This window comes from Pezoporus occidentalis, unplaced genomic scaffold (genome assembly GCF_034315485.1).
Source record: "Pezoporus occidentalis ecotype Australia unplaced genomic scaffold, CSIRO_AGI_Poc_V1 ctg624, whole genome shotgun sequence".
Lineage (NCBI taxonomy): Eukaryota > Metazoa > Chordata > Aves > Psittaciformes > Psittacidae > Pezoporus > Pezoporus occidentalis.
In genome coordinates this window covers 40,659-54,194 of record NW_026915971.1, presented here as the reverse complement: position 1 = coordinate 54,194, position 13,536 = coordinate 40,659, and the positions used below count along the sequence as shown (strand labels likewise).

The 13,536-nt window shown below is 64.3% G+C and overlaps 1 protein-coding gene across 1 annotated transcript; it reads left to right on the top strand.

Annotated features, from left to right (window-relative positions):
• The first annotated feature begins 997 nt into the window (after positions 1–997).
• AGPAT1 (1-acylglycerol-3-phosphate O-acyltransferase 1) lies at positions 998–13,244 on the top strand. The gene is made up of 6 exons (XM_062639930.1): positions 998–1,193; positions 3,751–3,884; positions 7,976–8,151; positions 10,224–10,319; positions 11,739–11,811; positions 13,054–13,244. Exons 1-6 carry the CDS (start codon positions 1,012–1,014, stop codon positions 13,221–13,223), a joined length of 831 nt encoding a protein of 276 aa, XP_062495914.1. The 5' UTR covers positions 998–1,011; the 3' UTR covers positions 13,224–13,244.
• Positions 13,245–13,536: the final 292 nt, after the last annotated feature.

Sequence of the window (13,536 nt, the reverse complement as noted above, 5' to 3'; positions counted from 1 at the left end):
CTGTTGCTTTCTCGCCCGTTTCTGTTGCGTCCCCTCCCGTTTCGGGTCCGTTTTCGCCCATTTCTGTTGCTTTCTCGCCCGTTTTTGTTGCGTCCTCGCCCGTTTCTGTTGCGTCCCCTCCCGTTTCGGGTCCATTTTCGCCCGTTTCTGTTGCGTCCTCGCCCGTTTCTGTTGCGTCCCCTCCCGTTTTGGGTCCGTTTTCTACCATTTCTGTTGCGTCCTCGCCCGTTTCTGTTGCTTTCTCGCCCGTTTCTGTTGCTTTCTCGCCCATTTTGGACCCGTTCTCGCCCATTTTGGGCCCGTTTCGGGTCCGTCCTCGCCCGTTTCGGGTCCGTCCTCGCCCGTTTCGGGTCCGTCCTCGCCCGTTTCGGGCCCGTCCTCGCCCGTTTCTGTTGCGTCCTCGCCCGTTTCGGGCCCGTCCTCGCCCGTTTCTGTTGCGTCCTCGCCCGTTTCTATTGCGTCCCCGCCCGTTTCGGGTCCGTTCTCGCCCGTTTCGGGTCCGTTCTCGCCCATTTTGGGCCCGTTTCTGTTGCGTCCCCGCCCGTTTCTGTTGCGTTTTCGCCCGTTTCTGTTGCGTTTTCGCCCGTTTCTGTTGCGTTTTCGCCCGTTTCTGTTGCGTTTTCGCCCGTTTCTGTTGCGTTTTCGCCCGTTTCTGTTGCGTTTTCGTCCGTTTCTGTTGCGTTTTCGCCCGTTTCTGTTGCGTTTTCGCCCGTTTCTGTTGCGTTTTCGCCCGTTTCTGTTGCGTCCCCGCCCGTTTCTGTTGCGTTTTCGCCCATTTCTGTTGCGTTTTCGCCCGTTTCTGTTGCGTTTTCGTCCGTTTCTGTTGCTTTCTCGCCCGTTTCTGTTGCGTTTTCGTCCGTTTCTGTTGCGTTTTCGCCCGTTTCTGTTGCGTTTTCGCCCGTTTCTGTTGCGTTTTCGCCCGTTTCTGTTGCGTCCCCGCCCGTTTTCGCTCCGTCGCTGCCCGTTACCGGGTGCGAGCCCCCTCTCTCTCTCTTCCCCCCTCCCCAGGCCATGTCTCCGTGGCTGTGCGTGCTGCTGGCGCTGGGCGCGGTGCTGCTGCCGTTGCTGTACGGGCGCTGGGGCCGGTTCCGGTTCTGGTGTAAGATGGGTTTCTACAACGGTTGGATCCTCGTGCTGGCCCTCGCCGCCATCCCCCTCTGCGCCCCCCGCGGCCGCGACGTCGAGAACATGAAGTGAGGCCGTGGGGCGCTATGGGGCGGCCGTGGGGCTCTATGGGGGGGGGGGGGGGTATGGGGCTCTATGGGGGGGTTATGGGGGGCTATGGGGGTCTAAGTGGTGCTATGGGGGTCTAAGGGGTGCTATGGGGGTCTATGGGGGGGTTATGGGGGGCTTATGGGGGGTTATGGGGAGCTTATGGGGGGTTATGGGGGTCTATGGGGCTCTATGGAGGGGGCTATGGTGGGGGTTATGGGGGTCTATGGGGGGTTTATGGGGGTCTATGGGGCTCTATAGGGGGATTATGGGGGTCTATGGGGGGGTTATGGGGGGTTATGGGGGTCTATGGGGCTCTATGGAGGGGGCTATGGGGGGGGTTATGGGGGGGGCTATGGGGGTCTATGGAGGGGGCTATGGGGGGGGTTATGGGGGGGTTATGGGGGTCTATGGGGCTCTATGGAGGGGGCTATGGGGGGGTTATGGGGGGTTATGGGGGTCTATGGGGCTCTATGGGGAATGGGGGGGTTATGGGGGTCTATGGGGGGGTTATGGGGGTCTATGGGGGTCTATGGGGGTCTATGGGGGGCTATGGGGGTCTATGGGGGGGCTATGGGGGGGTTATGGGGGTCTATGGGGCTCTATGGAGGGGGCTATGGGGGGGTTATGGGGGGTTATGGGGGTCTATGGGGCTCTATGGAGGGGGCTATGGGGGGGTTATGGGGGGTTATGGGGGGCTATGGGGGGGTTATGGGGGGTTATGGGGGGTTTATGGTGGATATGGGGGGTTATGGGGGGGGCTATGGGGGTCTATGGAGGGGGCTATGGGGGGGTTATGGGGGTCTATGGGGGGGTTATGGGGGTCTATGGGGGGGTTATGGGGCTCTATGGAGGTGGCTATGGGGGGGGTTATGGGGGGTTATGGGGGTCTATGGGGCTCTATAGGGGGGGTTATGGGGGTCTATAGGGGGGGTTATGGGGGTCTATGGGGGTCCTGTAGGGGTCTATGGGGGTCTATGGGGAGGGCTATGGGGGTCTATGGGGGTCCTGTAGGGGTCTATGGGGAGGGCTATGGGGTCCTATAGGGGGCTATGGGGTGTCTATGGGGGTCCATGGGGGGGTTATGGGGGTCTATGTGGCTCTATAGGGGGGGTCTATGGGGGTCTATAGGGGGGATATGGGGGTCTATGGGGCTCTATGGGGGGGGCTATGGGGGTCTATGGGACTCTATAGGGGGGGCTGTGGGGTCCTATAGGAGTCTATGGGGGTCCATGGGGGGGTTATGGGGGTCTACGGGGATCTATGGGGGGGGGTCTATGGGACTCTATGGGGGGGTTATGGAGCTGTATAGGGGGGCTATGGGGTCCTATAGGGGTCTATGGGGTGTCTATGGGGGGGTTATGGGGGTCTATGGGGCTCTATGGGGGGGCTATGGGGTCCTATGGGGGTCTATGGGGTGTCTATGGGGGGGTTATGGGGGTCTATGGGGCTCTATAGGGGGGGTCTATGGGGGGCTATGGGGGGTCCATGGGGCTCTGTGGAGGGTTATGTGTATCTATGGGGCTCTATGGTAGGTTATGGGGTGTCTCTCAGGCTTTATGGGGGTCTGTGGGGGGTCTGTGGGACTCTATGGAGGTTATGGGGGGGTTATGGGGCTCTATGGGGTCTCTATGGGGGGGTTATGGGGGGCTATGGGGGGGTAATTGGGATCTATGGGGTATCTATGGGGCTCTATGGGGTATCTATGGGGCTCTATGGTGTATCTATGGGTATCTATGGGGCTCTATGGGGGGTTTATGGAGGGTCTATGGGGCTCTATGGGGGGGTTATGGGGCGTTATTGGGGGTCTATGGGGCTCTAAGGAGGGTTATGGGGGGGTTATGGGGCTCTATGGGGCTTTATGGGGGGCTATGGGGGGGATCTATGGGGCTCTATACAGGGGTTATGGGGCTCTGTGGGGGCTCTGTGGGGTATCTATGGGGGTGATATAGAGGGTCTATGGGGGTTATAGGGGCTCTATGGGGGGGTTATGGGGGTCTATGGGGCTCTATGGGGGGTCTGTGGGGGGGACTCCGGAGGTGTCCGAGGGGATGATTCTATAGGTTTCTATGGGTCTCTCTCTATGGGGTTTCTGTGGGTCTGTCTATGGGGTGTCTATGGGTCGCTGTGGGTCTCTATGGGTCTCTATAGATCTCTATAGGTCTCTATGGGTCTCTATGGGTCTCTGGGTCTCTATGGGTCTCTATGGGTCTCTATGGTCTCTATGGGTCTCTATGGGTCTCTATGGGTCTCTATGGGTCTCTAGGGGTCTCTAGGGGTCGCTATGGGTCTCTATGGGTCTCTATGTTCCTCTATTGGTCTCTATGGGTCTCTATGGTCTCTATGGTCTCTATGGGTCTCTATGGGTCTCTGTGGGTCTCTATGTGTCTCTATGGTCTCTATGGTCTCTATGGGTCTCTATGGGTCTCTATGGTCTCTATGGGTCTCTGTGGGTCTCTATGGGTCTCTATGGGTCTCTATGGGTCTCTATGGGTCTCTGTGGGTCTCTATGGGTCTCTGTGGGTCTCTATGGGGCAGGATCATCCGGGCGCTGCTGCAGCACGTCAAGCGCCTCTATGGGATCCGCATGGCCGTGAGGGGGGCCCAGCTCCTGCCCCCCCGCCAGCCCTATGTGGTGGTGAGCAACCACCAGAGCTCCCTGGACCTCATGGGTGCGTGCCCCACACCTGCCCCACACCTGCCCCGCACCTGCCCCACACCTGCCCCACACCTGCCCCACAGCGCCTCACCCACACCTCAACCACCTCAACCCCTGCTCCGTGTACAGCACCAAGTCCGCCCGCGAGCGCGCCGGTCAGCGCCCCACACCTGCCCCACACCTGCCCCACACCTGCCCCACACCTGCCCCACACCTGCCCCACATCCATCCCTGCCCCACAGCGCCTCACCCACACCTCAACCACCTCAACCCCTGCTCCGTGTACAGCACCACCGCCCGCGAGCGCGCCGGTCAGCGCCCCACACCTGCCCCACCTGCCCCACACCTGCCCCTCACCTGCCCCTCACCTGCCCCACACCTGCCCCACACCTGCCCCTCACCTGCCCCACACCTGCCCCACACCTGCCCCACACCTGCCCCACACCTGCCCCACAGCGCCTCACCCACACCTCAACCACCTCAACCCCTGCTCCGTGTACAGCACCAAGTCCGCCGCCGCGCCGGTCAGCGCCCCACACCTGCCCCACACCTGCCCCACACCTGCCCCACACCTGCCCCACACCTGCCCCACAGCGCCTCACCCACACCTCAACCACCTCAACCCCTGCTCCGTGTACAGCACCAAGTCCGCCCGCGAGCGCGCCGGTCAGCGCCCCACACCTGCCCCACACCTGCCCCACACCTGCCCCACACCTGCCCCACACCAGCCCCACACCAGCCCCACACGCCTCACCCACACCTCAACCACCTCAACCCCTGCTCCGTGTACAGCACCAAGTCCGCCCGCGAGCGCGCCGGTCAGCGCCCCACACCTGCCCCACACCTGCCCCACACCTGCCCCACACCTGCCCCACACCTGCCCCACAGCGCCTCACCCACACCTCAACCACCTCACCCCTGCTCCGTGTACAGCACCAAGTCCGCCCCACACCTGCCCCTCAGCGCCCCACACCTGCCCCACACCTGCCCCACACCTGCCCCACACCTGCCCCACATCCATCCCTGCCCCACAGCGCCTCACCCACACCTCAACCACCTCAACCCCTGCTCCGTGTACAGCACCAAGTCCGCCCGCGAGCGCGCCGGTCAGCGCCCCACACCTGCCCCACACCTGCCCCACACCTGCCCCACACCTGCCCCACACCTGCCCCACACCTGCCCCACACCTCAACCACCACCCCTGCCCCACAGCACCTCAACCCCTGCCCCACACCTGCCCCACGGCTGCCCCACACCTGCCCCACACCTGGACGTCACCTGCCCCACAGCATCCCGACAGCTGTCCCTCAGCTTGCCCTCACGTTCCCCACACCTGCCCCTCACCTGCCCCACACCTGCCCCACACCTGCCCCACACCTGCCCCACACCTCCCCACACCTGCCCCACACGCCTGCCCCACACCTGCAACCACACCTGCCCGTGTACACACCTGCCCCTCAGCGCCCCACACCTGCCCCATGGCTGCCCCACACCTGCCCCACATCCATCCCTGCCCCACAGCGCCTCACCCACACCTCAACCACCTCAACCCCTGCTCCGTGTACAGCACCAAGTCCGCCCGCGAGCGCGCCGGTCAGCGCCCCACACCTGCCCCACGGCTGCCCCACACCTGCCCCACACCTGCCCCACATCCATCCCTGCCCCACAGCGCCCCACCCACACCTCAACCACCTCAACCCCTGCTCCGTGTACAGCACCAAGTCCGCCCGCGAGCGCGCCGGTCAGCGCCCCACTCCTGCCCCACACCTGCCCCACACCTGCCCCACACCTGCCCCACATCCATCCCTGCCCCACAGCGCCTCACCCACACCTCAACCACCTCAACCCCTGCTCCGTGTACAGCACCAAGTCCGCCCGCGAGCGCGCCGGTCAGCGCCCCACACCTGCCCCACACCTGCCCCACACCTGCCCCACACCTGCCCCACATCCATCCCCATCCCTGCCCCACAGCGCCTCACCCACACCTCAACCACCTCAACCCCTGCTCCGTGTACAGCACCAAGTCCGCCCGCGAGCGCGCCGGTCAGCGCCCCACACCTGCCCCACGGCTGCCCCACCTGCCCCACACCTGCCCCACACACTGCCCCACATCCTGCCCCACACGCCTCACCCACACCTCAACCACCTGCCCCTGCACAGCACCAAGTGCCCCAGCGCGCCCGCCCCACACCTGCCCCACACCTGCCCCACACCTGCCCCACACCTGCCCCGCACCTGCCCCACACCTGCCCCTCACCTGCCCCTCACCTGCCCCACATCTGCCCCACACCTGCCCCTCACCTGCCCCACACCTGCCCCACACCTGCCCCACACCTGCCCCACACCTGCCCCACACCTGCCCCGCACCTGCCCCACACCTGCCCCACACCTGCCCCACACCTGCCCCACACCTGCCCCTCACCTGCCCCTCACCTTCCCCACACCTGCCCCACACCTGCCCCACACCTGCCCCGCACCTGCCCCACACCTGCCCCGCACCTGCCCCACACCTGCCCCGCACCTGCCCCACACCTGCCCTGGCCCACTCCTGCCCCACCGCTGCCCGACAGCTGCCCCTCACCTGCCCCACACCTGCCCCACACCTGCCCCACACCTGCCCCACACCTGCCTCAACCACCTCAACCCCTGCTCCGTGTACAGCACCAAGCCCCTCACCGCCGGTGCCCCCACACCTGCACCTGCCCCACACCTGCCCCACACCTGCCCCACACCTGCCCCATAGACACCCCATAGACACCCCATAGACACCCCATGGACACCCCATAGCCCACCCCATAGCCTGCCCCACACCTGCCCCACACCTGACACCCCACACCTGCCCCACACCTGCCCCATGGACACCCCATAGACACCCCATGGACACCCCATAGCCGCCCCATAGACACCCCATGGACACCCCATAGACACCTCATAGCTGCCCCATAGCCACCCCATAGCCACCCCACAGCTTGCACTATAACCACCCCATAGCCACCTCACACTCAGCACCATAGACACCCCGTAGCCTGCCCCATAGCCACTCCATAGCCTGCCCCATAGCCTACCCCATAGCCACCCCATAGCCTGCCCCATAGCCTACCCCATAGCCACCCCATAGCCACCCCATAGCCTGCCCCACAGCCACCCCACAGCCTGCCCCATAACCACCCCACAGCCACCCCACACTCAGCCCCACAGCCACCCCATAGCCACCCCATAGCCTGCCCCACAGCCACCCCACACTCAGCCCCATAACCACCCCACAGCCTGCCCCATAACCACCCCACAGCCTGCCCCATAACCACCCCATAACCACCCCATAACCACCCCATAGCCACCCCATAACCACCCCACAGCCTGCCCCATAACCACCCCATAACCACCCCATAACCACCCCATAGCCACCCCATAACCACCCCATAGCCGCCCCATAGCCACCCCATAACCCCATAACCACCCCATAACCACCCCATAACCACCCCACAGCCTGCCCCATAACCACCCCACAGCCTGCCCCATAACCACCCCATAACCACCCCATAACCACCCCATAGCCACCCCATAGCCACCCCATAACCACCCCATAACCACCCCATAACCACCCCATAACCACCCCACAGCCTGCCCCATAACCACCCCATAGCCTGCCCCATAACCACCCCACAGCCTGCCCCATAACCACCCCATAACCACCCCATAACCACCCCATAGCCACCCCATAACCACCCCACAGCCTGCCCCATAACCACCCCATAGCCACCCCATAACCACCCCATAGCCACCCCATAACCACCCCACAGCCTGCCCCATAACCACTCCATACCCACCCCATACCCACCCCATAACCACTCCATACCCACCCCATAACCACCCCATAGCCACCCCATAACCACCCCATAACCACCCCACACTCAGCACCATAGACACCCCATAGCCTGCCCCATAGCCTGGCCCACACTCAGCCCCACAGCCGCCCCACATCCACCCCACACTCAGCCCCAGAGCCACCCCATAACCACCCCATAGCCACCCCATAGCCTGCCCCACATCCACCCCACACTCAGCCCCACAGCTGCCCCACAGCCCCCCCCGCCTGCCCCACAGGGATGATGGAGGTGCTGCCCGACCGCTGCGTGCCCATCGCCAAGCGGGAGCTGCTCTTCATGGGCGCCGTGGGGCTCGTTTCCTGGTTGGGGGGCATCATCTTCATCGACCGGCGCCGGCCCCGCGACGCCATCAGCACCATGGCCCAGGCCGCGCACACCATGCTCAGCCAGGACGTGAGCTCGCTATGGGGCTGCCCCATAGCCGCTATGGGGCTGGGATCTATGGGGATCTATGGGGCAGCACCATGGCCCAGGCCGCGCACACCATGCTCAGCCAGGACGTGAGCGCGCTCTGGGGCTGCCCCATGGACGCTATGGGGCTGGGGGTCTATAGGGATCTATGGGGCAGAGGGGGTTCTGTGGGCAGCGCCATGGCCCAGGCCGCGCACACCATGCTCAGCCAGGACGTGAGCGCGCTGTGGGGCTGCCCCATGGATGCTATGGGGCTGGGATCTATGGGGATCTATGGGGCTGGGGGGTTCTATGGGGCTGAGGATCTATGGGGCAGCACCATGGCCCAGGCCGCGCACACCATGCTCAGCCAGGATGTGAGCGCGCTCTGGGGCTGCCCCATGGATGCTATGGGGCTGGGTGGTCTATAGGGATCTATGGGGCTCTATGGGGCAGAGGGGGTCTATGGGGCTGCTCAGCCAGGATCGCGCTATGGGGCCCCATGGACGGGGGCTGGGGGGGGATCTATGGGGCAGCACCATGGCCCAGGCCGCGCACACCATGCTCAGCCAGGACGTGAGCGCGCTATGGGGCTGCCCCATGGACGCTATGGGGCTGCCCCATGGATGCTATGGGGCAGCACCATGGCCCAGGCCGCGCACACCATGCTCAGCCAGGACGTGGCGGCTCTGGGGCTGCCCCATCTATGGGGCTGGGGGGGATCTATGGGGCTGGGGCCGCGCACACCATCTAGGATCTATGGGGCAGCACCATGGCCCAGGCCGCACACACCATGCTCAGCCAGGACGTGAGCGCGCTCTGGGGCTGCCCCATGGATGCTATGGGGCTGGGGGTTTCTATGGGGCTGGGGATCTATGGGGATCTATGGGGCAGAGGGGGTTCTATGGGGCAGCACCATGGCCCAGGCCGCGCACACCATGCTCAGCCAGGACGTGAGCGCGCTGTGGGGCTGCCCCATGGATGCTATGGGGCTGGGGGGGTTCTATGGGGCTGGGATCTATGGGGATCTATGGGGCAGAGGGGGGGTTCTATGGGGCAGCACCATGGCCCAGGCCGCGCACACCATGCTCAGCCAGGACGTGAGCGCGCTGTGGGGCTGCCCCATGGACGCTATGGGGCTGGGGGGGGTCTATGGGGCTGGGGATCTATGGGGATCTATGGGGCAGAGGGGGTTCTATGGGGCAGCACCATGGCCCAGGCCGCGCACACCATGCTTAGCCAGGACGTGAGCGTGCTGTGGGGCTGCCCCATGGATGCTATGGGGCTGGGGGGGGTCTATGGGGCTGGGGATCTATGGGGATCTATGGGGCAGAGGGGGTTCTATGGGGCAGCACCATGGCCCAGGCCGCGCACACCATGCTCAGCCAGGACGTGAGCGCGCTCTGGGGCTGCCCCATGGATGCTATGGGGCTGGGGGTCTATAGGGATCTATGGGGCTGGGGATCTATGGGGATCTATGGGGCAGCACCATGGCCCAGGCCGCGCACACCATGCTTAGCCAGGACGTGAGCGTGCTGTGGGGCTGCCCCATGGATGCTATGGGGCTGGGGGGGGTCTATGGGGCTGGGGATCTATGGGGATCTATGGGGCAGCACCATGGCCCAGGCCGCGCACACCATGCTCAGCCAGGACGTGAGCGCGCTATGGGGCTGCCCCATGGACGCTATGGGGCTGGGGGGGGTCTATGGGGCTGGGGGTCTATGGGGATCTATGGGGCAGAGGGGGTTCTATGGGGCAGCACCATGGCCCAGGCCGCGCACACCATGCTCAGCCAGGACGTGAGTGCGCTCTGGGGCTGCCCCATGGATGCTATGGGGCTGCCCCGTGGATGCTATGGGGCTGGGGGTCTATGGTGCTGGGGGTCTATGGGGATCTATGGGGCAGAGGTGGTTCTATGGGGCAGCACCATGGCCCAGGCCGCGCACACCATGCTCAGCCAGGACGTGAGCGCGCTGTGGGGCTGCCCCATGGATGCTATGGGGCTGGGGGGTCTATAGGGGTCTATGGGGCAGAGGGGGTTCTATGGGGCAGCCCCACACGTCTCTGCCCCCCAGGTGCGGGTCTGGGTCTTCCCGGAGGGGACGCGCAACCACAGCGGCTCCATGCTGCCCTTCAAGCGCGGGGCCTTCCACTTGGCCGTGCAGGCGCAGGTGGGGCGCTAGGGGGCAGCTATGGGGGGGGTTCTATGGGGCAGGGGTGGGGGTCTATGGGGCAGGGGTGGGGGTCTATGGGTCTCTATGGGGCAGGCTTGGGGTTGTATGGGGCTCTATGGGGCAGGGGTGCGGTTCTATGGGGCAGGGGTGGGGTTCTATGGGGCTCTATGGGGCAGGGGTGGGGGTCTGTGGGGCAGGGGTGGGGTTCTGTGGGGTCTCTATGGGCAGGGGTGGGATTCTCTGGGGTCTCTGTGGGGCAGTTGTGGAGTTCTATGGGGTCTGTGGGGCAGGGGTGGGGCTCTCTGGGGTCTCTATGGGGCAGGGTTGGGGCTCTATGGGGCAGGGGTGGGGTTCTATGGGTCTCTATGGGGCAGCTATGGGTCTCTGTGGGGCAGGGGTGGGGGTCTCTGGGTCTCTGTGGGGCAGCTATGGGGTGGGTGTGGGGCTCTATGGGTTTCTGTGGGTTTTCTATGGGGCCTCTGGAGCAGCTGTGAGGCTCCATGGGTGGGTGTCGGGCTCTATGGGGCAGCCGTGGGGCTCTATGGGGTGGCCATGGGGCTCTGTGGGCCTCTAGGGGGTCCCTATGGGGCAGGCGTGGGGCTCTATGGGGCAGCTGTGGGGCTCTATGGGGCAGGCGTGGGGCTCTATGGGGCAGGCGTGGGGCTCTATGGGGCAGCTGTGGGGCTCTATGGGGCAGGCGTGGGGCTCTATGGGGCAGGCGTGGGGCTCTATGGGGCAGCTGTGGGGCTCTATGGGGCAGGCGTGGGGCTCTATGGGGCAGGCGTGGGGCTCTATGGGGCTGCTGTGGGGCTCTATGGGGCAGGCGTGGGGCTCTATGGGGCTGCTGTGGGGCTCTATGGGGCAGGCATGGGGCTCTATGGGGCAGGCGTGGGGCTCTATGGGGCAGCTGTGGGGCTCTATGGGGCAGGCGTGGGGCTCTATGGGGCAGGCATGGGGCTCTATGGGGCAGGCGTGGGGCTCTATGGGGCAGCTGTGGGGCTCTATGGGGCAGCTGTGGGGCTCTATGGGGCAGGCGTGGGGCTCTATGGGGCAGGCGTGGGGCTCTATGGGGCAGCTGTGGGGCTCTATGGGGCAGGCGTGGGGCTCTATGGGGCAGGCGTGGGGCTCTATGGGGCAGCTGTGGGGCTCTATGGGGCAGGCTTGGGGCTCTATGGGGCAGGCGTGGGGTTCTATGGGGCAGCTGTGGGGCTCTATGGGGCAGGCGTGGGGCTCTATGGGGCAGCTGTGGGGCTCTCTGGGGCAGGCGTGGGGCTCTATGGGGCAGCTGTGGGGCTCTCTGGGGCAGGCGTGGGGCTCTATGGGGCAGCTGTGGGGCTCTATGGGGCAGCTGTGGGGCTCTATGGGGCAGGCGTGGGGCTCTATGGGGCAGCCCCACTGAGCCCTCCTGCCCCACAGGTCCCCGTGGTCCCCATTGTCATCTCCTCCTACCAGCACTTCTATAGCAAACGGGAGCGGAGATTCACCCCCGGTGAGGAGCTGTGGGGCAGGGGCTCTATGGGGCTCTATGGGGTCTATGGGGTCTATGGGGCTCTATGGGGCTCTATGGGGTTCTATGGGGTCTATGGGGTCTATGGGGCTCTGTGGGGTCTGTGGGGCTCTATGGGGTTCTATGGGGCTCTATGGGGCTCTATGGGGTCTATGGGGCTCTATGGGGCTCTATGGGGTTCTATGGGGTCTATGGGGCTCTGTGGGGTCTGTGGGGCTCTATGGGGTTCTATGGGGCTCTATGGGGCTCTATGGGATCTGTGGGGCTCTATGGGGCTCTATGGGGTCTGTGGGGCTCTATGGGATCTGTGGGGCTCTATGGGGTCTGTGGGGTCTATGGGGCTCTGTGGGGTCTGTGGGTTTCTGTGGGGCTCTATGGGGTCTGTGGGGCTCTGTGGGGCTCTATGGGGTCTGTGGGGCTCTATGGGGTCTGTGGGATCTGTGGGGCTCTATGGGGTCTATGGGGCTCTATGGGGTCTATGGGGCTCTATGGGGCTCTGTGGGGTCTGTGGTGCTCTATGGGTCTCTATGGGGTCTATGGGGTCTGTGGTGGTCTATGGGGTCTGTGGGGCTCTATGGGGCTCTGTGGGGCTCTATGCGGTCTGTGGGTCTCTATGGGTCTCTATGGGTCTCTATGGGTCTCTATGGTCTCTATGGGTCTCTATGGGCTCTATGGGTCTCTATGGGTCTCTATGGGTCTCTATGGTCTCTATGGGTCTCTATGGGTCTCTATGGGCTCTATGGGTCTCTATGGGTCTCTATGGGTCTCTATGGGTCTCTATGGTCTCTATGGGTCTCTATGGGCTCTATGGGTCTCTATGGGGGTCTCTATGGTCTCTATGGTATCTATGGGTCTCTATGGGTCTCTATGGTCTCTATGGGTCTCTATGGGTCTCTATGGGTCTCTATGGGTCTCTATGGGTCTCTATGGTCTCTATGGGTCCCTATGGGTCTCTATGGGTCTCTATGGGTCTCTATGGGTCTCTATGGGTCTCTATGGGTCTCTATGGGTCTCTATGTGTCCCTGTGTCCCTATGGGTCTCTATGGGTCTCTGTGGGTCTCTGTGGGTCTCTGTGGGTCTCTATGGGTCTCTATGGGTCTCTATGGGTCTCTATGGGCTCTATGGGTCTCTATGGGTCTCTATGGGTCTCTATGGGTCTCTATGGTCTCTATGGGTCTCTATGGTCTCTATGTGTCCCTATGTGTCTCTGTGTCTGTGCCCAGGCCGCTGTGTGATCCAGGTGCTTCCCCCTCTCCCCACTGCGGGTTTGGGCCCCGCCGACGTCCCCGCCCTCACCGAGCGCGTCCGGGCCGCGATGCTCGAGGCCTTCGAGGCCCTGGAGGCCGAGCTCTGCCCCACAGCGCCCCCCCCGTGCCCCACAGCGCCCCAGTGATCCCCACCCCCCCCCTCCCCATCCCCCACCGCCGCCACCCTGTGGGGCAGGGACTGAGCCGTGTGTGGGGCACGGAGAGGAGGTGGAGGCGATGTGGGGCGGGGGGGGGGGGGGTGATGGGACCCATAAGTGTGAGGTGGAGTGAGGGGTTTGGAAGAGGGGGACCCATGGCGGGGAGTGGAGCGACCCATAAGTGGGGTGTGGAGCGACCCATAAGTGAGGTGTGGAGTGACCCATAAGTCACGCGTGGACCCATGGCGGGGCGTGGAGCGACCCATAAGTGACGTGGAGCGACCCATAAGTAACGTGGAGC

Bases quoted from the DNA above. Each gene is read 5' to 3' on its own strand.
- AGPAT1 (XM_062639930.1), top strand. From the start codon at position 1,012: ATGTCTCCGTGGCTGTGCGTGCTGCTGGCGCTGGGCGCGGTGCTGCTG. The intron at 8,152-10,223 runs GTGAGCTCGCTA...TCTGCCCCCCAG, and splicing joins ACACCATGCTCAGCCAGGAC to GTGCGGGTCTGGGTCTTCCC. The intron at 10,320-11,738 runs GTGGGGCGCTAG...CCTGCCCCACAG, and splicing joins ACTTGGCCGTGCAGGCGCAG to GTCCCCGTGGTCCCCATTGT.